We start from the raw sequence: 27,421 nt of genomic DNA, 5'->3' as shown, positions 1-27,421 counted from the left end.
ATACAAATTTTAAAAAGTCTGACAAAAATTAAAAGTCGCCTTCATTATAAAATCTATGTGGTCAGGAAGGATGAACAAAACTAACTGGTATACCAAGATATAGGTTCTTTATTTTTGTTCTTTCAAAACCTCTTGACTTTGGAATTGACTTTGGCATTCCACAACATTGGTATGAGTTTTCCAAAACATTTCTTTCAAATTTTCACAATATATTTTCTCGTTTTGCAGCTACTCGTTTTACGATTTACAGTATTGCTGAAAACTTTTTTTGGGGAAACAGACAAAAATTGATGCGAGCGCGGATGTCATCCATATATTCAAATCAACATGGCCTTAGGGTCTATGTTACTAAAAAATGACACCTAATTGAGGAAAGCATCATCTTTTCAAAAATTTTCCTTCTTTAATATTCTTGGTTGCACTGACACAACAAATTATCTAAAGGTGTATTAGAAGCGTGCCACTAATCTCCAAGTAGATATTCTCCCTGCTTCTGTTAAAAACAATGGTTGACCCTCTAGATCTAACAGGAAAAAGCTAGAAGAATGATTTTGCCTTCCAACATCTGCTTGGAGATTTGGTACAACATTATGACATGGTATAGATCTATAGACATTTCACCAAAGACAAAGCAAGTTTCTTTGTCACTTGATAAAAGTATTCCTCAAAAGTTTCCCAATACACAGCAAACGAACCAAGCTCACATGGAAAACAAAACACTATCGTGGTAAACTATGGTTAACACGGTAAAGATAGGACAAAAGTTTCAGACACAATTTCTAGTAGTCCAAGCTATGAAATCTTTTTAAAAAATTTTCCAGGTCTATATGTAGCTGTCAAGAACAAGAACAGGCAAGATAGATTTATAATCTAGTCACATGTGAATTCTTTCCATAGGTAAACATATCTCTGTTAGCTTGAATACGTTAATTTTTAATCAATGATTAAAGAATTGCAGTTCCATTACACCAGTTTCTTGGGTATCACAGCAGCATAGCTCCAAATACAACATATACATACCAGTACCAACACTTTATACAACAATTTCTCCAATAATTTATGTACATAATTATCATATTCATATGAGAAGCATAATATCAGTTAATAAAGTAGCATATATATCTATTAAAATAGTTCTGAACTCTTTCCAGAGCAAAAATACACATCAAATACATTCTTCTTTGTGTTATTTCCAGCTCTTATATACAAGTTAAGAAGACATGTCTGTTGTGACTAACTTTTAAGACATTTACAATGTTGGTCCCTTCTTCAATTTGAAGTAACAGAAATTAAGACTTTGCATTCTTACTGTGTGTTTGTACATCATTTTCTTTATCTAGTTTCTTGTCAACTGCTTCAGAATTCTTCACTGTTTCTTTCTGTTCCTTTTCATGGGTCACTTCTTCTACACTCTGTTTTGAGTCTTCCTTATTTCTCGGCGGAAGTTTTGCCGGCACTAATGACTTGTCGTCCATTTCGTAGTACCCGTGGAAGACTCTCTCGTTCCTGCAACGCAGCATGGCCTTGTACGTGTGCCAGAGGAGCATCGGGAAGCGACGCGTGAAGTACGACACGAACTCGTCAGGGACACTGCCTAGAGCGCGTCTGACGTCCTCGGGAAGATCCAAGTAGTGATGCTTCTTGTTACGCATAGCACGTAGGAGGCACCTCACCGACCCGCCTTTGTACGAGCGAAACTTCCGGAGATCCGTCTGCAGCTCCACGCCGATACGCGACCGCCAGTCGCCCTTCACGACAGTCCTGCCGCCGAGTTCCAGCTCCGTCACGAGTGCTCCGTCTTGCGCTTCCTTCTCGATCCTGTCGCTCACGTCTTGGAAGAACTGCAGCTGCTTCTCCTTACTCCAGAAGAACGGGCTCTTCAGGACGGACCCCGCCGTCGGACGCATCGTCGGGTCCTGCCGGATCATCATCTTGATCAACTCCTTCGCTGCGACACGTTGGCTCTCGTCTATTCTGGGAAGTACTGTCGGCTTCTGCACTTTCCGTGTCCACATGGGAGACAGGGAAACTTCCTTCACCTTTTCTTTCACGCACAGATCATCGAGGCTGTACTCTCCCGACAAGATGTTGGCTTGTCGCCGCAGCGAGTCTCCAAATGGATGCTTCCCCATGGTCAACACGTAGAACACTACGCAACCCGCTGAGAAGATGTCGACCGAGCAGGTGGTCCTTTTCTCGTCATCCAACATCTCCGGTGCGATCCACCCTTCCGTTCCTGTCGCGCCCGATCGCCGTGAGAAAGAATGTCTTCCCTGAGCTAGTTTCTTGCATAATCCAAAGTCCGAGATCATTGCCTTGACCTGGCCATGTGCGTTAGGCTGGGATATCAGGACGTTGTGTGGCTTGACATCCCTGTGTACAATGCCGAGGGAGTGGAGGTGAGCTATCCCGGACATAGCCTGATACAGCAGTTCTATAGGCTCCAGACAGTGCCACCGCTCAAAGTCTTTATTCTGTACGTACTGCTGCAGGGTCGCGGCGCACAGCTCCAGGGCGATGTACTTGAACTGCTTGTCGGACTCCGTGCAGAAATACCGGATGACGTGCGGATGTTCGTCCGACTCTCGCAGCAGGTTGACCTCCCTATCCGCGAAACTGAAGCACTCCGGAAGGATTCGCTTGACCGCTACGTCTCGCTTGTCAAATCGTCCCTTGTACACGATGGTACCTTCACAGCCGTATCCGAGGATGTCTCCTGGCTTGAACATGATCTTCCCCACCTGGTGATAACCTTCTTCGCCCTCCTCGTTCGGATATCCTTCACCGAAGCTGGCGGTCGATGTTTCGCTCAAGCGAGACAGGCGTGAGGACTGCGGCTCACTCCTGTACTGTTTGACCAGTACCATTATTACCACTAGAACAATAGCCCCAATAACAATACCATTTACAAGTATGAGCCAGTCAGGAATGCTAGATTCTTCATATTCTATCAACACATCTGGGTTGCTCCTGTTTTTCCTGTTGTCATCTTCGCGTATGGGCAGGTTGGGGTCTGCGGTGTTGTGGGGAATATGTCGGCTGGGCTGCAAGCGAGAGTTCACGACGAGCGGAGACTCATGATGTCCGAGTACCACGGAACCCCTTCTCTTCGTGGTAGCGCGGGCGGACTCACTGTGCATCCCGGTACTGGGGATAGACGTCGTCGTGGGCAGGCTCGGCGCTGGCGTTGGCCCGTCTAGCAGGGGTACTTCGTTCCTCGGGGACACCGTCACATCCTCGTCTACAAGGGACGGGATCGCGTACAAACCGTGGGCATACTCCCCGACAAACAGCGTCGGCAGGAGCTTGGTTTCTTGGGACTTGCCCATGATGAGTTCACCCCACGCTGGCACCCTGACTTGACCGACGATCTGTTCCAGGGTTTCCATGGCGATGTTCGTGAACGGTACTTTCTTCATCTCGTCTTTGTCCCATGCGTACATGGCGATGACGGGGGAGGTGAAGTTTCCATCCCATAATACCTTCCCCGACGCGGAGTCGACCGTGATCATGAGACCGTCGGAGCTGGAGCAGTAGTGGCGGAGGGGGTAGTCGCTGCTGTCCTTGGCAACGTGCGCGGAGTAGTCCATGTAGGTCACGTTCCACCGCAGCTCGCGCGTCTTACTGTCAAACATGGCGATGTTGTACTCTGTTCGACCTGTGGATAGAAAACAGGAAAATAGAACGTTACATGAAACAAAAATCTGTGTTTATGAAAGCTTATCTTTTTCCTAGAAGAAGAGATGCTATCTTCTTCTAAGCAGAAGAGATGCTATCATAAAAAAAAACTGGAAAATACAATGTTACGCGAAACATAAATCTATGTTTACAAAACCTTAATTTCGTCATAATACAAATCAATACTTAGTAGATACTATCTTTTTCCAAGAAGAAGAGATGCTGTCTTCTTCCAAGAAGATGAAATGCTATCATGAAAAAACAGGAAAATATAATGTTACACGAAACAAAAATCTTTGGATGATTACATCTATGGATTTGTATTATGACGAATATAAGGTTTTGTAAACAATGATATCATCCGAAAATATGATACACGAAACACAAATCTATATATTTTTATGAAACCTCATATTTGTCATAGCATAAATCAATATAGATGGCATCATCAAAAATCAAGTTGCGACGGTTGGGTTACATGAATGTACACTATAACAAAGTTGTACATTTTGGCACAACTCCATTGTATAGACTTCTTGTTTTAGAGTACAAATCAACAATGCAAATCCTTCAAGAAATTCACGAGAATCTTAATGTCTGCCTTAGTCACAAAATATCAGTGTTCCCTCTAATCTCAAAGACCTACCAACAGCAAAATCGTAACTGCTGACCCATGGACAAATCCTTGGACCATGGGCCATAGTCTTGGGCTCTTGGCCCAGTAGTTAAGATTTTACCAGCGGAAGACCTGCTTAGATATTATGCAACTTCAGACAAAAGGTACAGTAACTGTACAATGCAAGATGACAATGTTGCATCATCCTCAAAGTTTATCACATGGTGTAACAAAGACCCTCCCCTTTTTCTTTGTTCTCTTTGCAAATCTCAGTATTTGCAATACACATTACAGATGCAATCATAAAAATGAACTCCTACAACAAAGAATATCACATGATCATCTTAACTTCTTAAGCACAGGTGTGTCGTAATTTTGTTGTCAAAAAGACACCTGTCCTGTGTCTACTCAAGGATAATGTCCTCGGTCTACTCAATTGTTTTGACAACCAACCAAAGAGTGGAACAGACGTCTAATAAAAACAATGTCCTTAAAGGTACTCCATGTAACATTTGCACAATATAGAATGTTTGAGATGGTTTCAGAAACCCAGCGGTTCACAAACACCAAAAATACAAAACAATGATGCAAGTGTGCTGGAAAGTGGTTGTACATGTCATTTCCATGAAAATTTTGTTCCCCAGAATATCTGGCAATTTTTGTGCCAAAATCTTATGTAGAGCACCTTTAAGAAAACCGTCTGTAATGTCGTACAGAATATCTTTAAGATGTAATCGTAAGGGCGTACCCAGAAACAGAGTCGAGGCGTCGGAACTGGGGCAGACCCTGTCTGTACCCTCCATGGTCAACTTCTGTTGTTTGATCCCCGTCACCGGGTCTATGGCGTACCACGTATCAGTCTTCCTCCCTGTATACAGAATCCCGTCCGAACTCTTACAGGGAGAGGCGTTGACAAGTTCTGGGATCGTAAAGGGCAGTTTAGCCAGTCCTTCTGTAGTTCCTGAACCCCCGAAGATGTACAGAGAACCGTCTTTAGGATCTGGTAAGAAGGTTGGTCCTGTGGCGATGTCTGTAGGCACTTGTATGACGGGATCTTCCTTTAACATCCATCGTACTTTCCCGGTTCTGTGGCTGATAGCGTACAGAGTACCGTCTAGAGTGGAGACGAAGAGTAAGGACTCCGGTACAGATAAAGTAGTCGGCGTAGCCCGCTCAGAAAACACAGGAGGAGACGTCAAAACTAGCGACAAAAGAAAATGGATCCATATAAACATCATCATGTTGTTGTGTTTCCGGCGATACGACATCCACGTTCAACCGGTTTCTTGTGAAGTTCTGCGATCTTTTACGGCTCCTTGAACTTCTCAGTAGTGTCCTTGAACATTTCTGATCAAAGAAATCCACCAAGAAAAGCCAGGAACAGGAGGAACGGACGAGAAAAGGCGGCAACTCTTGGCGTAACACGTCAGACCATAACAACTTCCACTTCCCAAAGAGCTGACGTGGAGTTCACCAATTAGTGGAGGACGCCACACGTCAACAAAATTAGGCGCATGTTGATACTAAATTTCTTCAATAAAAATGCAATTCTACGGATCAGTGATTGCAAATGTACGAATCGTAAAGACTTAAAGATATGTTAGATATATTTTTTTGTGATCTTGTGCCATAAGTATGGTAAAAAAATGTAAAATAATTTTTTTGGTGAGAGATCTGGCAGGACAAAAACGGTACGTATGCGGTCTTGGTATTTACCCTGGGAACGAGAGACTGTGGGTCAGAGGTTAAAGTTCTCCACAGATTTTCAATTTTCTGAGCTGTGATTATTATTTCAGTGCTTTTACCGATTTTCGCAATGTTTGTGTCTTGTGAGAAGGAACCAAACATCCCAAGGGGATACACACTGCTCCTGGTAAGGGTTACATTGTGTCAGGCATGAAGGATTCGTCAGAAATTACGTTCTATATAGAGCTGGATGTACATGTAGCTACGGAATGGGGAGGGGGGCATTGCACGATGATGGTGCATGTTGTTGTAAAACACGTGTATGAATCGTATATGTACTGATTAAACTGATCAGTACGGAATATATACCGATATGCTTATGCTCTCGTTTGAAGGTGTTAGGTAGGGACCACTCTACCAGATATATAGTCTACCACTACCAGGCCATTTAATTTTGTGACCACTTGTTTGTGGCCCCCTATATTGTTTTCCCAATAATTATGAATCAAACGTTAAAAGTCTTGTCTATAGCTATATAGTGGCCACCTGTCGACTGTTGCCAGCTTCTTCAATTGTCACTATAACTTATATAAGCAGGTTTAAGTTTTGCTGATCAGAGCAGTACAAACGTATATTTAGCACTGTGATCTTGATATCTCCTAGTTGTCGGTAGTTATCAGAAAATCAATTTTCTTAATCTGACAAAAACATTTATTTTCTAATAACTACCGACAATTAGTCACTTAAAAATGTAACATCACTAAACAATGAAAGAAGAATAAAATTTAGTATTTACCACTGGATTACTGAATTTTAATCTCAGACGTTTCAAACGCCGATCCAACGTTTTTGTCAATGAGGGGATAATGTATTTTTAAGAGTTACGGAGACAGCGAGAATATTCTTAAGTTCTATATACTAGTAGTTATCTGTTTTGTGTATATAGAACTTTGAGCATTTGAAACGTCTGAGATTAAAATTCAGTAATCCAGTAGCAAAGACTCTAAAATGAATAATTAGTAATATTCACAAACGTATCACTAAACAATACTACATTTCCAGCCTGCAGTGTCTGTAGGGAATGTTGGCCAGCTGGCTGTGGACCTGATTGTTCACACCCTGGGTATGGAGAGGATCGGTTACCTGCACACAGACTGTCTACTACCCATGGTCGGCAACAACCCCTTCGCTACGTCACAGGAGGACGCTTCACAACTGGCAACCGGTGAGAAGTGATTCTGTTTTTCTTCAGATAATAGGCAACACCCCTCACTTGGGATCAAATGCTTAGGGACACTAACTACTGTATATCCATCAGACTGTAAGGTTTGATCCACTCACACTGGGCAGGGTCCCTTCTCTTTTCAATAAGTGTGGTGGGTTCTTTAAGGTGTTTGAGATGTGGGTCTTTAAAACATCAGGATAGTCCCTTCATTGTTGATTTCCAAGGGGGCCCAGAGAACACAGGACAATTGGTACATAAATTACATATCATGAATCGAATGTATATACAGAAATTAAAGGAAGGTAAAGCAGTTTTATGGCCAAAAAAGGGGAAATAAATAAATGCTGAAATCTTAATGGTAGCGACATCTACTAACACTGTTTAGCACATATGTACTGGTAATAACTTCATACTTTCAGCTTTTAGAACCACACATAAACGAGCCTAATGAAGATCCCCTTAGTTTCGCGAGGCCACAAAACCTTGAACCTTGAACGAGGACATCTGTGATGTCATCTCGGGAGACAATGAGTCCTTCTGCTCCACTCAGTCCGGTCTTCCATTAGCGATCTCAGCTCTGTTGTTGAGATGTCACTGAGCCCAGCATCCCTTTTTAGGTTGTCAATGAGGATTGTGCGTCTCCTGCCCCTTTTCCTCCTTCCCTCTGTTGGCTCCCAGAGGATAAGCTGGCTGGCTGTCAGCTCGGTATGCCGGACGCAGTGTCCAGCCAGTGCCATCCTTCGGTGCCTTATCTTCTGGGAGAGTCTGAAAAATTCCAGCCAAATTGCGCAACTCAATCGTTTTTCTCCGTCAGTCTTCGGAAGGGTTTGGTGGGATTTCGGAAAATTCCGGTGGCATGTCTTGCCGCTGGTGTCCTGTCAAAAACGAGAAAAACGTCTGCCAGGTCCACCCTTGAGTTTTCTACACCAGCCACAAAAAGGAAGACTCAAGAGAGACTAAAGACAAATGTGTTTTGGGGCAACGCATTTGATCAGATCCCCGGAAGCGTTCGGGACGCGTCGGCTCAGTTCGACCGCGCTCGGGAGATTCGAAAAATGGCTGCTTCCCCAGGCGTGCCGATAGCGCGACAATTCTTGTGAGTTCTCACATCACAACGACGTCGTACCTTTGCATGGTGGACGTCACTATACATTGTGATAGTGTTGTTTGAACTAATCATGTATAGAAATGACTAAATAGATTGACTTTCAAAATCCGATTTTCGGGGGATAAAACTGCTTTACCTTCCTTTAATACTGAAATCAGATGTAATTGTAAAGAGCGTCTGTGTAGCACAGTGGCAGAGCATCCAGCCGTAAAAACTCTTGCTACAAAAAAGGACTTGCACTTGATGAGGAGTTCTGGGGCTTCCCCATCCATGTGCAAGCACGTCTAACCCCCAGAAGATCGGGAACAAAAGACGTTAAATTGGATAGAGAGAGAGAGAGAGAGAGAGAGAGAGAAATAACATGCACATGTAGTTAAAACTGTTTTTTTCTTCCTTCAGGCACAGAAGTGTACAGATCAGTAGAAAAGAACCTTGTAGCAGTCCAGCAGAGAGCACCCCTGGTGAGAGGCAAGCAGTCCGAATTCAGGAGGAGACTGTTGGAGTGGGCCAAACAGTGTGGCTTCAGCAGGGTGGTACTACTAACCAGCAGTCATGCGTATGAGAGGATAGACACACAGATGACAGGGTGGGTCCAGAAATTCACACAACGCCTTTTGAGCTGTTTACCTAAACTCAGGTTCAGGTCCGGATTCAGGTCCAGAGGTTCAGGTTCAGTCCAAACCTGAACCCGTGGCATATGTGTGCTACCGGTAGAAATACATCAATGTACATTTTTTAGTTTCATGTAAAATTGCATGTTGGTATAACTTTTGCATGTAATTCAAAAAATGTACATGCAAAATCATATACAGTCAGGAGCTCAGTAATAATCACGAAAACAGCAATATTTTAGTTTTTTCCAACACAAATTTCCCGATCCACAATGTACTTATTTACGCACACAGCACCACTTTTGACAAATCGAGTTTGCAACAGTTTGAAATGCAAATCTATCTCAATTACAAATATGTGTATATTTAGCAATATAATTCATACTATTACCACCAAAATGTGAAGACTTTTCTTGGCAAAAAGTTCTGCTTCAGTGAAATAAATGTTAATTCAATGACACCAATTTTATTGTTATTTTCCAGACTAAAAGATTGTTGAAGATACATGTACATGTACAGAGGCAAAATGTTGAATACATTTGTACGACAGTAAACTAGTATTTCTCTACATTGCCCTATATTGCAGAGTTCTTTCACAACACTTGAAATCTCCAGGATACATTTGCAGGCTGTAAAGCCGGTATCTCACTGGACTGCAGCACGTTGCAAATTGGCAGCCTCGCTACAACCTAAATTGGATTTGTGTTACCCTGGACCTTATAATAGGAATATCATGCAAAATGTATACAAGTAAAGGACAAAACACAGAAAGCGTAAAAAGATTTATTTTCTATTGATGAAATTTGTTGTCAAATTACTTGGTTGCAGCGAGGTCGCCAACGTCCAGTGAGATAACCATTTTAGGAGTCTTACCTGTAAACTTTCCCCTGTTCCCAGGACACAACTGAGGTATCTGCTGAGTCCAGAGTTAGAGAAGGAAGTGGGGAGGGTAGCTGGGGAGGTGAAGTGGACACAGCTGGAGAGGAGGAAGCTGTACCCTGGGGTGGAGCACAGGGAGGGGGAGGAGCACATGGGAGTCTTCATCCCTGGGGGAGGCATCACCAGGAAGTTTTACCAGGAATGGTAGGTCCTAAATTTTGATTGGTTGATGAGTTGATTGAATCATTCATTCATCCATCTATCCACCCATCCACTTATCCATCAATCAGCACACGGGGTCAAGAGGTTAGCGCCCTGCCTCTGGAGCTAAAAGCCTTGAGTTTAATGCCGGCTGTGTCGCTCACCCAACCCACTGCACGCTATCGGAAAGGGCCACAGTCTTTAGGACCGGACGTTTAGCCATGGTCCACTGTTCATTGTGCTTTTCAAAAAGAGCTAGGGGACTTTCACCTGTACAATAAACCTGTAAAATAATGTACATAGCGTCTGTCTTCCTTTTCACAAAATGATAGCTCTTCAGTGAGCTACAAGTTGTCCTGTAGATTGGACCGATATCACTTTCATTTTCATGCAATGTAGAATGTACTGTTCTGAACTGAAGATATATCTACTGTTCGAAATATACACTGTTTCAACCATTATCAAACATTTAATTTGCATCATCTCAGCTGCGTTGCTCACCTGACATGCATGCATTAAGCCATGGTCCACTGTTTGTTGTATTTGTGTTATTATGGAGTTTTATTGTATGTTTTCAGTGAGCTAAAACTGGTTCTAGATCATTCATTCATCCATCTATCCACCCATCCACTCATCCACTGGTTCCAGATCAGTCACACTTTTCTAGCCTGAGTGTCATCCTGTTTCGGTTCCAGGCTCTACCTTCCCCAGAGCCTGGAACTGAAACAGGATGACACTCAGGCTAACACTTTTCATCATCGGTGATTTTAACCTACATGTATTCTCCCGACAGCTGTGAGGCTGATTTCCCCCTGGCTGTGTTGCTGACTTTCTGTGCAGAAGGAGACAACATTCCTGACGCCTTCTCGCTAGCAAACTATGTCAACCAATGGCTACAGCTGGTGCCGAGTAGGGTGAGTGTTTAATCCATTTCCATTGTCAAGTTTGGCTGTAATTCTGGAGTGTACTGTTAGGGGGCACTCTTTTTAGATCAGGCCACACAGACTTGGTGTTGTCAATACACACATTTGTTACTCCGGGAAGGAGGATGACCTCCTTCTGTGAGTATTGGAAATGCTTTTGTTTGTGCGTTCGCAGCTAGAACTCACGATCCTGTCGTCGCATTGGTGTGTTACTTGGCATATAGTTTGCCTGGTTGGGCATGGTGATGCACAATGTCTTTGTTACACTGTAACTACTTTTATCGTCAATGCAATATCGTAATTGCACCCCTATAATTAATGGCATGTGCCACTGACCTGCCATAGAGACCATGCTATAATCCGTTTCGCATGGCTGCAATACTTCATGCAGATACGGGGTACAAAGCTTCCCTACTTGCTGTGATCGTATAGTCACTGTTACATTGTAAAATAGACAACGTGCATCACCACACGCAACCTAGCAAACGATATGCCAAGTTACATACCAATGCGGCAACGGGAATTGTGACTTTTGGCTGCGAACATGTGCATAGTGACCTCCTATCTGTGTAATAAGTATGCCGTGTCCAGTCGCAGCTCGCATACTAGTAGTGCGCATGGGACGGACCGGGCACTTTTACGCACAGTGTGAAAATGGGAAATCTCTGGACCTTCCAACTTACCACACTTGTAGTTTGTAATACGGAGGCTGTGACAATGTAAATAGTTTACGCAGGGGATGAAAGATTGTTGAGATATGTTTCTCAGAAAAGTGGCCGCCGGCCAAGGCCAGTATCACTTCCGGGTGGTTTCACCGGATTGAGAGATCCAGTGACCTTTGACCTTCGTGAAATGTTACGATTATATAAATTAGCCTTTTTCATTGCAAATAGGTTGAAAGCTATAGATCAGGCATGCCTGCAATGAATTGTGGAAAGAGAATTTACTGCGTATTTGTGATATCTGAAACATCTTAGTTGTAAGGCTGAATGGTTCGTTGATAATCTTCAAATGGGGCCATCTAGATCTAATATTTTCTTCTCGAATTTATGAAAAAAGTCAGGTGGAGGGGATGGGAGAGAGCTAAGTAGAAAAATGAATTGTTTTATAATAAGTGTATTAATCAAAGTAACCTTACCCATAACATAAGTGTTAAATAAAAATGTCTTTGTTTTCCAAGGATATAACAGTTTGTCAATCTTCGTAAGTTTCCTCTCAAAATCAATACTAACAATATCTGATAGTTGTACTGGAATATGAATTCCCAAGAGCTCTATGGGGCCGTCTGTCCATTGAATGGGAATGGTTTTTAAAGAATGATGTATATACAAGATATGTGCAATATGACAGGGTATTCCCATAAAACTCAAAGGTATGCAACAAAGTCTTAACAGAAATGGTGACCAACAGAATATTAATGTCTGCTAAGACTATTGTTGTCAATAGCAACAGCAATGACATCAAAATGACGTCATAAATGACCTTTTAGTTATCCGCCATCTTGGGTCCGCCATCTTGAATTTTCCAATACACAATTTTTCCAGCAAATAACCCCAAAACACAATGAAACATAATGAAAATAGACTAAACATACTTACATTGTATGTGAATGTTTTTAGTATAATAAATACCAGGTAGTGTTGGTTTGTAAGAGAAAATTGACTGTTTATACCTGAGCTAATGATATGGTCCGCCATCTTGGATTTTGACCTACCTATGACGTCACCAAATTAGCATAATAGATTAATATTAAACCATAAAAGTTGCATGAAATTGCATAAGATGTAGATAATGTAAGAAAATATGTGTGGTTTAGCAAGAAAACCAAAAAACTTCACTGTTAAAACCAAAATTAAAGAATTTTGTAAAACATGCCTGTCAGAACCCTGTTGCCATGGCAATACGAAAAATCATAAAGTTATGTTGTTAATATGAAATTATTGCCAACCAAATTTAGGTGAAGTCACCGTTTTTGGCGGCTCTAGCATAAGCCGTTCAGTAGTTCTGACGCGTGCCTCAAAAGCACCCCCCCCACACACACCCACCCAAACCCACCCCAAATCACACCCCCCCCTCCCCACCCCCCACCCCCCCGTCTGCATAGGGTTAACAGCCTTGACATGTCGTTAGCGCCAGTGGACTACGAATCAGTTATCTTCCACTTGAATGTGATCAGAGGAGTAAAGTAGAGCTACTAATTATAAGGATAGGAAGGATTCCAGGCTTCTCCGAACACTGCTAACAGAAACAACAACAGTCTGGCACAGTGCTGCCGTCGTTTATGTTTCTTCGTTCCATAAAGTACTAAGAAAAGACACAGAACAAGATTTCTTATGATACTGAGACAAGTTCATGACTACAAGGGTTCCCAAATGCAAGTCCATGTCAAGAGATATTCGACAATCCAATCTAATAAATATGTAAACACACCAACAACGACAAGCAAATGTCAACAAATAGTAAACCTAACACCGTCGCCATGGCAATGCTTTTTCATTTCCAGTCCTATTGCTGTTGGGATGGATCAAAAGTTCAGCGTCAAATTGTAGAATGTTGTCCCCTCACTGACACGCAGTTGTTGTCAGACGGAGAACTCCTGTGTTGTGGAGACGCTGCAATTGTTTGAACTCTTCGGATATCTTGTGAGCGTCGCTGGGAAGGGCATTGTCGTAGTAGTGCTCGGTCAGGCGTCTATTGTTCCTGTCGGAGTGGAAGGGCCAGAAGCCGTACAAGTGCACCTCCTCGCATATCTGTGTGGCTACAGAGGTCATGAGTAATCCTGGATAAAGCAGGTAGGAAAAAAGGATATGTAGAAAAAGATTATCAACTTTACCCCCGCCAAAAGCTGTTACACTTCTAAGTTCGTTCGTTCGTGTGTGAGTTTGTTGGTGGAACTGGAAGCAATGACATGGATTGCCATGACAACGATTGTATTGGTGGACTTTGCCGATTTGAAGGGTCATGTATTCAAATAGCGAGATGTTAAAAAAATGTATGGTAAGATTGTATCAGATGATATAATAAGCCAATTCACAGTTTGAAGTGCGTATGTGCAGTGTGATGGATTGTCGAGGGGAAAATTTCAAAGTTTCAGGTCCATGGCATACAGAAAAAGAATGGGCGGAGGCCTTGAAAGTTTACCGTGATTTACCCAAACTGTGAGATAGCTTAAAGCCACGTACCCGTAGACACCCTTGGAGCTACCACACCAATTTCATTCCAGTATGAATGCACCGATCTTATGAAGTCAGGATGAGGAAAGATAACTTCGTATTTGGCGTGACTTTCCAGCAGAACTTGATGTGCCAGGAAGGCCCGCTTTGCGCTCAGCTTATACAGGAAGGCTTCGATGAAGAGATAGCTGTCGCCGTATACTGAGAGGTCCTGAAGGAAGGCTTCTTTGGCCTCTTGAAAAGCCTTAGACGCTCTTTTAAAAGCAATCTTTTCAAATTTTTTTTTGTTACCAAAACTATTGTACCTGCAGTGGGTGGAATCAAAGAGGATAATATCACCCTGGTCGAAGTTGACAGCTTCACACATGCAAGGTATACGACTTACAATGGATATCTACAATTACGTAGATCTGAACAGTGAACAAACAAACAAACAAACAAGCAAACAAACAAATGCATTTAAGACAATGTAAAGAACCTCATTCGTATGGAATGCAATATGCATTTTTTGCAATTATGATTAATCACATGAAAGGTTTGTAAAAGATTGCATATGATTATAGCTGTTTCTGTATCATCATTTTGTTAGAAGTTGAAACATATAAGCGTACCGAAAGTTGACCTGACCGGGATTCATGGTGATAAGATTGGTTCTCCTTCCAATGTCCTTCCAATATTTATCTTCCATTGGAGGTGTGTTACACCTGCATAAAAGAAGACAAATATGAGTATGTCTGTAGGTTATGTGGTCATAGGGCGCGGCGTATGTGGCAACGAATCCTCCCAGTGGTATAAGACTTAGTGTATTTTTACTTCCATAAAAATCAAGGTATTGTTATAGGTGTGTTCATGTTTCCAGATATTTGTGGTCAGCATAACCTATAGATGGATTTTGATGATAATATTTAGTATGTAGAAGGTCTTGGGAAGGACGGGCAATGTCGATAATGGGCCTCCTGTCCATACCTCTTGCACAACATGCATCTATCCAATGTCAGCCAAGAACCAGGGTAATCAGAGGTGGCAGACTTCACCCCCTTAAGTTATAGGGATGACGTTAAGTGGGAAGTATTTCAATTGGAATGGCTTTTCGCAATGGAAAGAGTATTTGTGAGTGCATGTGAGTGTGTTTGTGTATGTGTGCGTGTGTAAGTGTAAGTGTGTGTGCGTATGTGTGTGTATGTGTGTAATGTGTATGTATGTGTGTTCACATGTGTGTGTATGTGCCTGTGCATATGTGTGCGTATGTACATTGTATGTGTATATATTTAGGTGTGTGTGTGTGTGTGTGTACATGTGTGTGTGTGTTCATGTGTGTGCATATGTGTGTGTGTATATGTGTATGTGTGTGTATTTCTTGCCTCAACACAAACTCAGAGGCGTCTATCTCTTCTCCACAGCCGCTTCCGTTCAGTATTCCGCCGTTCCCAACAACACTGCACGTCTTGAAACGCCTGGTCTTAAATGGGCTTTCCTGTGAGTAAATAATGGAACAAACTCTTTTCATAACTTTAGAACTACATGTACGTTCTTACCTTCGACCTGACTAGAGCGTCATGCATTTACAGATATGTATGGGCTGAATCATTATATGTTTTTGCAAATCGTCATTAATGTTAAGTTAAATTCAATGTAATTGTTTCAAACCCACCTTCGGAAATCGCCTAAGTTCTTCTGTTGTTACTTTGATGTTCTGAGGTTTCCGAAAATAAGTCTTGAGGTTGGTGTTTACATGTGTGTTCTCTTGCGTGACTAAGAAACTGCTGTTTCCAAAGCGACCGCTTATTACTCTATGCCTGTAAAATTGAGGGAAACGAATGAATGCTAGTTTGAAACATAGCCTGACTAAATCAAGCTTTTTGTCCTATCAACACAACGGACTCTTTTTTTCAAAATCACCTGACTGCACACACCCCCACCGCCACCCCATCGATTGTGACTCTCACCGAAATGAATCCGCAGCTGTTTTGTTGTAGACCCATCCTGGTGCTTCCGTTGGTATGGACTGCACGGCTTCCTGGTCGGTGAGGAATAATCTCTGAGCAGCTAGCTCATTCGGCGTGTATCGTTGCAGTACTTTCTTCTCACTCTTAGTCAATTTCCTGTGAAGGGGGTATAAACTCAGTAAAGGTCAGGACCGCATTCTTCACACTGCAGCAGCAACACCTAGCTGCATGCTTGTACCCTTCCGAAGTACAAGTGCTTTTGCAAACTTTGTGTGTATTTCCCTATACATACTTTTATATTAGATTGGAAATGCGACCCTAGCATTACTATGGGGATGCCTCAAGACAATATTTAAGGAATACAAGATGAGAAGATGCATGGCAAAGGTTGCTACTGTACCTTACTATCACATGTCGCGGCTTTTCCATGGGTGTATCTTTGAGTACAATGGTTGTATTGGTAGCACTGTTGATTTCTTCTTTGTATTCAGTTCTAAGATCTTTGAGAAGAGAGCTGGGAAAAGGAAAATAAAGTCACATGAATACATGAAGATGGCTGCAGGCACCAACTATTATGTTAGTCCCAGTCAACATTTCGAAATCAAGCTCTAATTGGTAGAGAGCTACATATTACATATCTACCTTTTTCGGTTTTTAGTTGCTGCATTTGTTAGTCCTTTTTTCTATGATATGTTGTGAAAAATAACCAAAAGGACAATTACTGAAATAGGCTACTCTCATCTCCCAAATAAACGTACCGGTACGTTTATTTTTTTCAGCCTCAAAATCCACCCAGTACGTTCTTATTTTGGACGGTACGTTTATTATTTTTTTGAAAATCAGAGTTTTGCTAACCTGGGATCCCCTTAAAAATCAAAGTTTGGGTTTTTCTGCCAATATTTCCCCGTCATTTTTGCTCATAATTCATTATTTTCCGGCCAAGCGGCGTTGATTTCCCTGCCGCTATGACCCGGCCTTTGTGAAATCCTGGCGGAACTCGTATCGTATCGGTCGATCTCTATAACACTTCAAAGTCAACGTTGTTATTGGACGAAAATAAGACGCCACACTGACGTTTTGAAATGCAATTCTTTTTATATGAACAACTTTAGCAGTCTCATTTCATCGTAAACCAAAGCATTCTGACCAGAAACCAATATATGTCAGCGGCGCAAAGTGTTTCAAGTAACGTTACGCATGTAATACATTAATTACTCTACTCACGTGAGATACAGTCTTTCCCAAAATGAAAATATAAAAATAACACCACAAAAAACTGTGTCTTAGCATCAAAAACTTTATAATTACTTTGAAAGTATATCAAAACATTTCAATCCTACCGCAAACATGAAAATTTAGCCCTTCGAAAAGCGGCACAGTAACGCACCCGGCAGTGACAGTCCGTGGGAATGTTTTGTTTTGGAAGATCTCACTTCCAAGAAGGGGAAACAACTCTTTTTGATCTACAAATAAAACTCCTTTACCTTTGTCAGAAATGTGTTTTTGCAGTTTTACAAAAATACTTTTAATACCTAAGTTTATAAAAAAATCAATTGCAATCTAGTCACAATTATTATCACTGAAAAATGCTTGAAAAAAATCACTCCCCTACAGAAAGAATGCCGGAGGTTTCTAAGAATATGAGTGTACTTCTGTTAGCCCCGCCCCTTTCTGTCTGTGGCGCCGCCACTGTCTATAGCTCACCCTTTCATGTAACATGAGAACCCTGTAGTTTGTGGCAACATTGTAACAAGCCTTCAGGAGGTTTCTCACAAATTTGTTGACAATCTAGTTTCTCAAAATGATACATACAAGGGTAATTTTTAGATTTTAAATTATTTGGATTGCAACAACAAAAGCCAAGAACATTATATAATATTGTCCTTGATATTATATGATATCAAATGTCCTTGACACAACACAATGATTTGTGGCATGTAATGTTTACAAATCTATGTTTCTATATGGAAGGCATAGAAGATAAATGGCAAGTTGGGAAAGACAAAAAGTTACATCATACATGTGATTGTCATAGTCTTCCTTTTCTCTATCATGACTTTTACAAAATATAAGAAACACCTGTGATGACCATATATTCAGGATATTGTAATTTTCTGTTCATCTTCTAAATGTTGATACAGCATTTGTATAGAAAAAGAGTAGACTTTCAAAGTGTTGCCCATCCAAGTGAACTGAGAAGTTTGGCGACTAATTTTCATGCTTTGATTATATGTCAGTATATACACACAACAATTTACTTGCTTCAAGTTCCAAGCAGAAAATGCATGTATCAATGATCATGAACATTTTAACTTGTTGAATTTGAAGCACCGTTAGGGTCATAGCGGGGAACCTATGCCCAATTTTTTCAACATTGCTACTACAGTATATCTTTCTGAAGTGGCAAGGAATATTATAATTTGAACAAGATGTGTACAGTTATTCTGTTCAATAGTTATACACTTAATTGGTATGGTCCTCAGACAGGCATAAATAGTCAATAAATGAATAAAGAGAACCTGCTGATCATCTTCTTTCCCTCGGACAGAAGTAGCATGGACACAGTTTATCTGTAAATTTGGTCAATTTCCGGGGGGTATGTTTATTCCGGGGGGTACGTTTATTAGATTTTGAAGATTTGTCCAGGGGGTATGTTTATTCCGGGGGGTATGTTTATTTGGGAGATGAGAGTATAGAGCTCTTCGTAGCACTCTTCAGTGACTAATCAATTGTTTATAGCTGCCAAGTGTTCTTGCATCTTAAGAAGGAGGTGATGGGCACTTCCACTGATGTCTTTGTCCTGCCGACGTCTTAGGAACGTTGTTGTCAGTGTCGTGTTCTCCACTGTTTTTCATCTTTTTATAATTACTTTTCCAATGAATGAAGATGTAAGGAAGCTTTTAAAGCAGAGATTGCAAGAACAAGCAAATCTATGTAATTGTGTGTGATGTAAATTACATTATGGAGAATCTAAACTGTTCACCAACTCAGTGTCCTGAACCATTGGGTCAGATAGCTGAAGAGGACTGAGCAATTCAGTCAAAAATTCTGGTCAGTCCAATCTTTTTATCAAAGTTGACGAATAGTTTAAATTCTCCATAAAGATTAAGTACGTTGAGGCAAGGAGGTTATATCCTCCTTGGTTGAGGTGCTTACCTGGTGGGGGTGACCAGTGTCCAGCGCACCGGGTAACCACTTCTGACAGTTTCTGACGGGTTGAATAGCAACAAAGGCACCGCTACCAGAAACAACAGGGGCAGGGCACAAAATATTTGCCTCATTTTGTTTCTTCGCAGTTATGACTGTAAAGCGCAATGGAAGGAAAAAGAATGTGAACACCTTGACTGCTGTACTATACGGACGAAATATAAAGCTCTAGCTATTTAGCACATTTATTTATTTCAGAAAAGTATTTTAGTCAATTCACATGGTTAAGCACATTTACCTGTGTTAACAATGGCAACACACCTCAAACTCACTAAATCACTAGTAAGCTCGAGAATCTTTAATTCCCATTTCGACGGCATCTAGCTTAATCTCCAAGCGGATCTCCACGGTGCCAAAATCGTACAACTTACAAGCTAGCCAGAGAAGCTCTAGTCAGCCAGAGAAGTTGTCAGGCACCGTTGATAAAAACTCCTTCTGCCAGTTGGATGTTTGGATACGGTCTTTGCAACCGTTGGGTCTGCTTGGAGACTCTAAATCCAGCTAACGTCCCGATGAATAATGTACAAGTTGCCATGACTATGGGGATTGACTTTGAGTGACGTTCTACCGACTCAGCAGACAGGTTGTTACCGAAGGCCTGATGTGTGCGGTACGAACGTTTTGTCGTGTTTTTTGTTGTTGCTTGGACAGTGACGTTTATATGACCTTAGAACTCTCTTCAGGCCAAGGTGGGAACAATAGCTGCTTAATGAAAGCTAATTAGCAGCAAGATATTAATGAATGGAGACCTTTATTGCACATTTCTGCCACACACTCTCCCAAAAAATGTTAGCATCTGTCCGGCGTCCGAGAGCACCGTCATTCTGTGTGCGGTAGTTTCAAATTATGATATTATGGTATCAAACAGCCACAAGTGAATACATGAGATAAGTTTCCTAATGCCTAATTTCAGCAGCATATTCAGACTGAAGATTGAATGAAGTGGATTCACCTGTGTTTAGCCCTCGGTCACAGCTTGCAGTGTTTTATACATTACACAGCACCAACAACCACAACCCGTCCAACAGCTTTTGAGGTCGTTACAACTGGTTAACAATTGGACTCCACCAATAGTAGATCGGGTTAGGTTTGAGAATGATATTACCTTTACAAGAAACATCCTGCATCCTGTTTTCATTTTACACCGTGTTCCTTCTGTTGCTTTGATGTGACAAGATTAAGTGGGGCGACCTGACCTAGCTCACGAGACCCTCCCTGCAGTTCACATTGTCGAGGCCTGCAAAGCCTGCAGGATTATGATACTCGGTCCAACAACTTTTAAGGACCATGTCATATCCCTGGGCTATCGCCTCCGGTTCTTGCTACACACTGTGATATCAAGGATGTGTGTAACTGTAAGGTCATTCACCCACGTTTTAGTGGTCTCAATTTGGGGCTGCACACCATCAAGTCATGCAACCGTCTCTTCCAGGGATGCAAAATGACATTAGATGGAAAGGAAATCTACAAGAAGAAACAAGTTTGGTATTATTCAACCACTTCAGTTTTGGTAAATATTGGTATACATTTGACATTTTTTTCTTGAAAAGATTATGCGCCAATTATACATTTTTGCACCTATATTAGCCACGTAAATGATTGGTAGTTTCGGAAAGAGAAAACCCTCATCGAGTGAATCTTACATTTCAAATGCTATGTTTACCAGATGTAGTCGAGGGAGACCACATTTGACTTTATATTAGATCTGTGGTCTATACATTTGATAATCGCTCAAAAGAAGGTTGACATAACGTAAAATACAAAGTACACGTAACTAGAATACAGAATTGAAAGACATCGAAGTTCATTCGTTTCGCAGATTCATGATTTCTGGAATAATCGGTAGATTTATACATCATCTTAGTCTTCCAATACAGCACTAATAAAGCCTGCCTATATGTTGGCGATAATGGAGCTTCACTGTATAGCAGACTACTCTGTATAGCGGACTACCTCGGCCGATTTGTACTATTTTCCCAGCGATAGGACGGGGTCTGGTAGAGGCTATTAATTTTAAGGTAACTAGCTGGAGTTCGTTAATGAAACGATGAAACTTTATCAGCACACACGGGGTATATATTGATACATCTTTATTTTGTTGCAATAATGGTTCAAATAGATAACAAAATACATTTCACGCATGTAGGAATGTTCACATTTCATTTGACTTAAAACTTGATACAATCTCGTTGTACAAGTTTAACCGTTGATGGGTGTTTGCCCTTGTAAAACAAGTACATGTAAATCGACCGTCGAGTGATGGCAGCGTCAAAGATAAACACGCAAAATTGCGTTCCTTGCAATCCGAGCTTGGTTCCAATTAATTTCAGGAAATTTTCATAAGAAGCTTGTCTAAGTATTAAATTTGGATGCTGTTGTCAAACGTTGGTACAGAATCTTCGGTAAAACTGCAGACAGTCTGCACCCTGGTGAAAGAAAAGAGAAATGAATAAATAAATAAATAAACAAACATAAATAAACAGACAAAAAAACTCGGGTCATTCCATCTGAAAATGTATCGGGAAAATTATGAACATACAAGTCATGTATGTATAAAGGGATTTCGAATTCCCTGATGTAAAACGGACAGAGGTGTTAGCCGAATGTTGATCAAAAGACCAAACGCAGATCGTCAACATCCAAAAAAAAATTGTCCCAAAAACGGTGGTTTCATTAGGCCATGTTGATATGAATATACAGATGACATCCTCTGGGGACCGCAAAACTGATGCGAGCGTGAGAATAAAACAAGTTTGGCCAAAAAAAGATTGCCTTCATTATGAAATCTACGTGGCCAGGAAGGGTGAACACTCAACACATGGTATGGTATGGTATACCAAATAATAGATTCTCCATTCAAGTTGTGTTTATACATCTACCCCTTTGACTTTGGAATTGGCTTTAGTGGCATTATACGACATTAGTATCCGTTTTTCGAAACATTTTTTTTTTCAATTTGCAGCATATATTTTCTTATTTTGCAGCTGCTTTGTACGATTTGCAGTATGGCCGAAAACTTTTGGGGGGGGGGGGAAATGGACGAATTTCATCCATGATTAACATGGCATTATGAAATTTATGTGGTCAGGAATGTTGAACAAATGACTAAACACACAGAATATCTTATTGCGAGTAATAGATTGTTCACAAGTCTTCTTTCACTTTGACTTTGGCATTCTCCCTCTCTCTCCCCCTCTCTCTCCCACTCTTGCATTAGTACCCGAAATATTGATTATATATTTTCAATTTTCCGCATTTATTTGCTCCATTTGCAGCTACTTTGTATGGTCGAAAAATTTATAACGGACGAAAATTGATGCGTGCGCGGATGTCATCCATATAATCAAATCAACATGGCCTTATTGATCAAAAGGGAAGTACAAAAAATGTACGTTTAATTCTTTTAGCTTAGTTATAGGGTCATCACTGGCATTCTTCAGTTGCTGGTGGGGTAGTAAGATTGCATATTTCAGGAGAAGGCATTTGTTAATTGTATCAGCCTCTTGCCGTTGCCCGGTTTGTTTGTGGGCAAAATACATTTCGCTTTTTGCACCCCTCCAAATCAAATGGCAGATCCCGCTTTGACGTCATCACTTCCTGGCTCGCTCTGTTTTCGAACCGACACGACTTCAGCGGAGAAACCTCACAGGGAAAGCACGACTTGCTGCTTCATTTGGGGTGATTTCTGAACATCTGTTCCTCGTCGTGCAGTTTGGTATTTTACCAAGCCAATGGGGCGTTTAGGGCTGTTTTTATTTGCTTCTTAAGCTATATGCTACCTTTATACAAATTTTTAGCATTGTTTGCTGATAGTCCAATCCCACTGGGAAAGCTCGGCATGTTGTGCTCTATGCATGGCAATGAATATTATATGAATTTCGAAACAAATGTTTATTTGAGGGACTTTATATGTAGATATCACTTTGTACATGGAATTTATTGTTTAATTTTTCTGTATAGTATTTGTACTCTAATTTGTGAATAGGCAACTGTTTCGTGACTGTGAATCTGTGGGAGGGGGGCGAAGACGGACTCATATACATGTGTAACAGCTCACTTGTACAGATTCTAGTATTATAGAAATGTCCTCGGTTATACCGAGGAGGATTTGGTTGTTGAAGATTTACCATAAAGCTCACCATGATAAAAAAAAAGTTTCACCAGCCAAGACTTCGCAGGCACAAAGCTTTATATCAGAATGTTCATACCGAAGCCTTGCATATCTTAGTAGCTCCAGCACTAATGTTCAAATCTTTCTTAGGATGAGGCCTATTTGGTGACGACTTTCATCATCATAGTAGAAACTTGTAGTGATGTTTGATTCTGTTCCAATAGTGATTAGAACAGTTGCTGTAAGTAAATGTACAAACTCTTCTCTGTTCCTGTCTTTGTAATGATCAGATTGTGTTTTTGTTTGTTTGTTTAACTTTGGTTTCTTTCTCAAATTTGTTTTGGGGGGCTGGTGGTGACATTCTTGGCATCTTTTGTCCGCTGCCTATTTTATTCAGTGCAGGTGGGTTGTGACATAAAGCTTGACGAGAATCGTTCCCCTCTTTATTACTCCGGGAAGGAGGATGACCTCCTTCTGGGAGTATTGGAAATGCTTTTGTTTGCGTGTTCGCAGCTAGAACTCACGATCCTGTTGTGGCATTGGTGTGTAACTTGGCATATTGTTTGCCTGGTTGGGCGTGGTGATGCACAATGTCTTTGTTACACCGAAACTACTTTTATCGTCAATGCAATATCGTAATTGCACCCCTATAATTAATGGCATGTGCCACTGACCTGCCATAGAGACCATGCTATAATCCATTCCGCATGGCTGCAATACTTCAGGCAGATACGGGGTACAAAGCTTCCCTACTTGCTGTGATCGTATACAGAGAAGTCACTGTTACATTGTAAAATAGACAATGTGCATCACCACACGCAACCTAGCAAACGATATGCCAAGTTACATACCAATGCGGCAACGGGAATTGTGAGTTTCAGCTGCGAACATGTGCAGAGTGACCTCCTGTCTGTGTAATAAGTATGCCGTGTCCAGTCGCAGCTCGCATACTAGTAGTGCGCACGGGGCGGACAGGGCACTTTTACACAGTGTGAAAATGGGAAATCTCTGGACCTTCAAACTTACCACACTTGTAGTTTGTAATACGGAGGCTGTGACAATGTAAAAAGTTTACACAGGGGATGAAAGATTGTTGAGATCCTATCTGGGCCATGCTGTAAAAATGTACTTTTCAGCAGGTTGACCTCTTCTGTATTGAAAGAAAAAAATAAATAAACACTTTACTTGCTATAAAACACTTATTGGACTGTGCAGAGATGCAATTTGTGGGGGTCAATACTTTTAATTCTTTAATTACCACTTATCAAAAATGCACTTTTCACACCTAGCTCCACATACAACCCACGATTCTGTTGCTAGCTGCATAGGTACTAAAGTGTCACAAGATGATATACATGTAGGACTGGCGGTTCTAATCGAGAAATAGTGCTTCATGATAAAAATGACATAAAATGGACCAAACCATTAAAGTCTGGGCCATCATTAACAATTATCCAGTATAATGGCCCATCCCTACACAATTAATCGCCAAATACAACAAAATAAACCAGGATAGTAATTGTTTGTGATTTCACACCTTACGTCAAGATCCATTTCATGCATCTATCTTACAACTGAGCAGGTCACTAGCAAAGGAAATTAACAAACAACTCACCCACAATGTACACAATATAAGTACTTCTCGGAGAATTGTGTCCTACGGACTCTTGTTGGTTTTGGAGTTAACATTTATTATCTCCATATAGTTTTGGGTGTGTCTGTATGTGTGTGTGTGTGTGTGTGTGTATGTGTGTTTGTGTTTCCGCACTACTGTAGTCAGCATAACTCAAGAACCTCTTGATGGATTACGATGATATTTGGTATGTGGGCAGGTGTTATGAAGCAGAAAGTCAAGGTTGATTTTGGGCCCCCTGGTATGTGACCTTGGTACTGCAGCAGAACTTCCGTTTTTGTATCTTTTGACCTGGACGTGCTATGGTCTTGATTTTCGGGTGGCTGATAGCTTGTGATGTAATAAAGAAGTGGTGTAGGTTTGGGCCCCCTTGCAGCTTGCTCTGGAACTGCAGGGGCGCTATTGTGAAAATCTTCTAAGGAGAATAACTGAACAAAGGAACGAAGGTTTTCCATGATATTAAGTATGCAGGTAGTTTAGACTACTACTGTAGAGGTACTTAATGAAGTGCAAATTATGCTAATTGGGACTTAATTTGCATAATCAATGAGTAAAATCTATTTTGCAAGTATGATTCAAATACATGTAACATACTTACATAGTTTATGGTAAGTAGAACATCAAGAGATAACAATTATGCAAATAAATACATAATTTGCATAATTGATGCAAAAGCGCCACAATTCATCTAAATGGTACATGATAGGTCTGTCAATATTGCGACATGTGTAAGTTGGTTAAAGGTGTTCATGACCAAGCATATATTATGTAAATGTGTAAAACATTTGCATAAACAGAATAGTTTATGGAGACGTGAGGTTGCGGGAAAAAAAATCATGTCACATCATGATTACAGTTTTGTATTCTCCAAGCAGAAGTTTTGGTCACGATTTTTAATGTTTGTGGAGGTTTAAGAATCGTGGCCTCCTGTCCCACTCGACCAAAACCTCTGCTTGGAAAATAACAGTTTTGCAGAGATCTAAAATTCTAAATGAGCCACACTTATTGGCATTTGTTTGCCCCTTGTAAAATTTACCACAAAAGGTTTTGATGTAATATAAATTTGCCACTATTGTGAGCTTGCATACAAAATTGACATGCTACCATGGAACTGTTGTTTGCATGACTGGATGCATACATGTATTTGGATATACCACTGACCACCATGTATTTTCCTGTGTTCTATAGAAGGCTGGGAGTAAAGGAGCCACCCCCCAGACTGAGTGGAAGATTCCAAGTTCATGGACGCTGCTATTTGGCAGTGCCTATCCCCCTGATCTGTACTGATGCAGCTTCTACAAACTGGGCATCTATTCTTGGAACAATCCTGACTATCCATCACAATTATCACTTCGACCAATGATAGTTTGACGAATGAGAGCGCATGTCTACATGTCCCTCAAATATTCGCATTTTCAAAGTTTTTATTTTGCATTTCTACGTTTTGATGGAGGTGGGTGGGGCTATTGGATTGGTCCATCACTCTCCAAGTTTATCTGTAACCCCCCAAAATCTTCATGGTTTTGCCCATTGTCCAACTTCCATCTTTTAGTTTTTATAGAAAAAACATGACACCCAGTATCTGTGGCTTGATGATTGCCTTTTGGTGACTATAAATGAGTAATAAGTCGTTTACTGTATAATTCCACCCCCCAGTCAGTTCTTGATAACCGAAAGATATTGCATTGTAAATGCTATGGTGTTACAAAATAAATGACAAATCTGTCGACCTACCTGTAAGTTACTGATCATGATTGCGTCCACGTTCTTACAAGCACAGACTGCAGTCTGGTATCAATGTGTCGGAAACCGTAGTTGTTGGACTAAACCTACAAATTAGAAGAAAAGCCTGCTCTCCCCAAACTTATCAAAGTGTACTTTGGACAAGCCTTTCTTTATGAGTATACTAGGAAAATCCAGCAATAAATATGTGCCTATCTTACTCATGTAAGACTCCACTACAGTGCAGAAGGTGTCTCACATGTCAAGTATGGGGGATTACATGTAATATCGGGTGTAAATGGGATGTTTATTCACTTATGGAGTCTTTGGTTTCCAGTATGTCCTATGGTGTTCGTAAAAGGGAGGGAGGGTTGGCGTTCGCTTTAGTGTGTGTCCTTGTCTACCATCTGGCATCCATGAACCACCACCTATCGCTGGCTTCTTTGCTGCGGAGTGTGTTCTCTCCGCTTACTCTTTCATGAATGCGTGGCATCCCTAATTTGATTACTTATGCCGTCTTCACTTCTGCTAGAACTACATCATTAAAATATATATATAAAACTCTACTGCTGATTTATTTTGCTGTCTTGAATTTGTCTCCATGTTTTGGCCACCGTACACCTCCACTAGAATACCTAATAAAAGCCATTTGGTTGCAAGCTACCGTATATACTGCAGAAATGTTCAGGTGGTTTTATGTTT

The 27,421-nt window shown here is 41.1% G+C and overlaps 3 protein-coding genes across 9 annotated transcripts; 1 reads left to right on the top strand and 2 right to left on the bottom strand.

Annotated features, from left to right (window-relative positions):
• Positions 1–380: 380 nt before the first annotated feature.
• On the bottom strand, positions 381–5,781 carry LOC136438138 (serine/threonine-protein kinase/endoribonuclease IRE1-like). The gene is made up of 2 exons (XM_066432856.1): positions 5,043–5,781; positions 381–3,658 (listed from the first exon to the last, which is right to left on the bottom strand). The coding sequence occupies exons 1-2, from the start codon at positions 5,560–5,562 to the stop codon at positions 1,290–1,292; spliced, it is 2,889 nt and encodes a 962-aa protein (XP_066288953.1). The 5' UTR covers positions 5,563–5,781; the 3' UTR covers positions 381–1,289.
• Positions 5,782–6,006: 225 nt separating this feature from the next.
• On the top strand, positions 6,007–26,730 carry LOC136438142 (proteasome assembly chaperone 2-like). Its single transcript, XM_066432866.1, has 6 exons — positions 6,007–6,167; positions 7,043–7,205; positions 8,713–8,899; positions 9,822–10,007; positions 10,798–10,918; positions 26,186–26,730. Exons 1-6 carry the CDS (start codon positions 6,111–6,113, stop codon positions 26,282–26,284), a joined length of 813 nt encoding a protein of 270 aa, XP_066288963.1. The 5' UTR covers positions 6,007–6,110; the 3' UTR covers positions 26,285–26,730.
• LOC136438140 (alpha-2,8-sialyltransferase 8F-like) lies at positions 13,251–20,512 on the bottom strand. Of its 7 annotated transcripts, none has more exons than XM_066432861.1 (10): positions 20,359–20,512; positions 20,003–20,077; positions 19,203–19,348; positions 16,447–16,560; positions 16,047–16,202; positions 15,752–15,896; positions 15,462–15,574; positions 14,712–14,804; positions 14,110–14,405; positions 13,251–13,706 (listed from the first exon to the last, which is right to left on the bottom strand). In XM_066432861.1, the coding sequence occupies exons 3-10, from the start codon at positions 19,325–19,327 to the stop codon at positions 13,489–13,491; spliced, it is 1,260 nt and encodes a 419-aa protein (XP_066288958.1). In that variant the 5' UTR covers positions 19,328–19,348; positions 20,003–20,077; positions 20,359–20,512; the 3' UTR covers positions 13,251–13,488. The 7 variants fall into 7 exon arrangements, with proteins under 7 accessions (XP_066288958.1, XP_066288957.1, XP_066288960.1 ...); XM_066432860.1 differs by lacking the exon at positions 20,359–20,512 and adding an exon at positions 20,206–20,332; XM_066432863.1 differs by lacking the exon at positions 20,003–20,077.
• Positions 26,731–27,421: the final 691 nt, after the last annotated feature.

Source organism: Branchiostoma lanceolatum, chromosome 7 (genome assembly GCF_035083965.1).
Source record: "Branchiostoma lanceolatum isolate klBraLanc5 chromosome 7, klBraLanc5.hap2, whole genome shotgun sequence".
Classification (NCBI taxonomy): Eukaryota; Metazoa; Chordata; class Leptocardii; order Amphioxiformes; family Branchiostomatidae; genus Branchiostoma; species Branchiostoma lanceolatum.
This window is presented reverse-complemented; position numbering and strand designations above follow the sequence as displayed.

What these genes read in the sequence shown, in the direction of transcription:
- LOC136438140 (XM_066432861.1), bottom strand. Translation starts at nt 19,327, where the DNA reads ATGAGGCAAATATTTTGTGCCCTGCCCCTGTTGTTTCTGGTAGCGGTG. An exon ending in AACTTAGGCGATTTCCGAAG is followed by an intron (nt 15,575 to 15,751) that starts GTGGGTTTGAAA and finishes ATTTACTCACAG; the next exon opens with GAAAGCCCATTTAAGACCAG. An exon ending in AGCTCCAAGGGTGTCTACGG is followed by an intron (nt 13,707 to 14,109) that starts GTACGTGGCTTT and finishes TGCTTTATCCAG; the next exon opens with GATTACTCATGACCTCTGTA.
- LOC136438142 (XM_066432866.1), top strand. Translation starts at nt 6,111, where the DNA reads ATGTTTGTGTCTTGTGAGAAGGAACCAAACATCCCAAGGGGATACACA. An exon ending in AGGAAGTTTTACCAGGAATG is followed by an intron (nt 10,008 to 10,797) that starts GTAGGTCCTAAA and finishes TTCTCCCGACAG; the next exon opens with CTGTGAGGCTGATTTCCCCC. An exon ending in TACAGCTGGTGCCGAGTAGG is followed by an intron (nt 10,919 to 26,185) that starts GTGAGTGTTTAA and finishes TGTGTTCTATAG; the next exon opens with AAGGCTGGGAGTAAAGGAGC.
- LOC136438138 (XM_066432856.1), bottom strand. Translation starts at nt 5,562, where the DNA reads ATGTCGTATCGCCGGAAACACAACAACATGATGATGTTTATATGGATC. An exon ending in CGCCTCGACTCTGTTTCTGG is followed by an intron (nt 3,659 to 5,042) that starts GTACGCCCTTAC and finishes TTCTATCCACAG; the next exon opens with GTCGAACAGAGTACAACATC.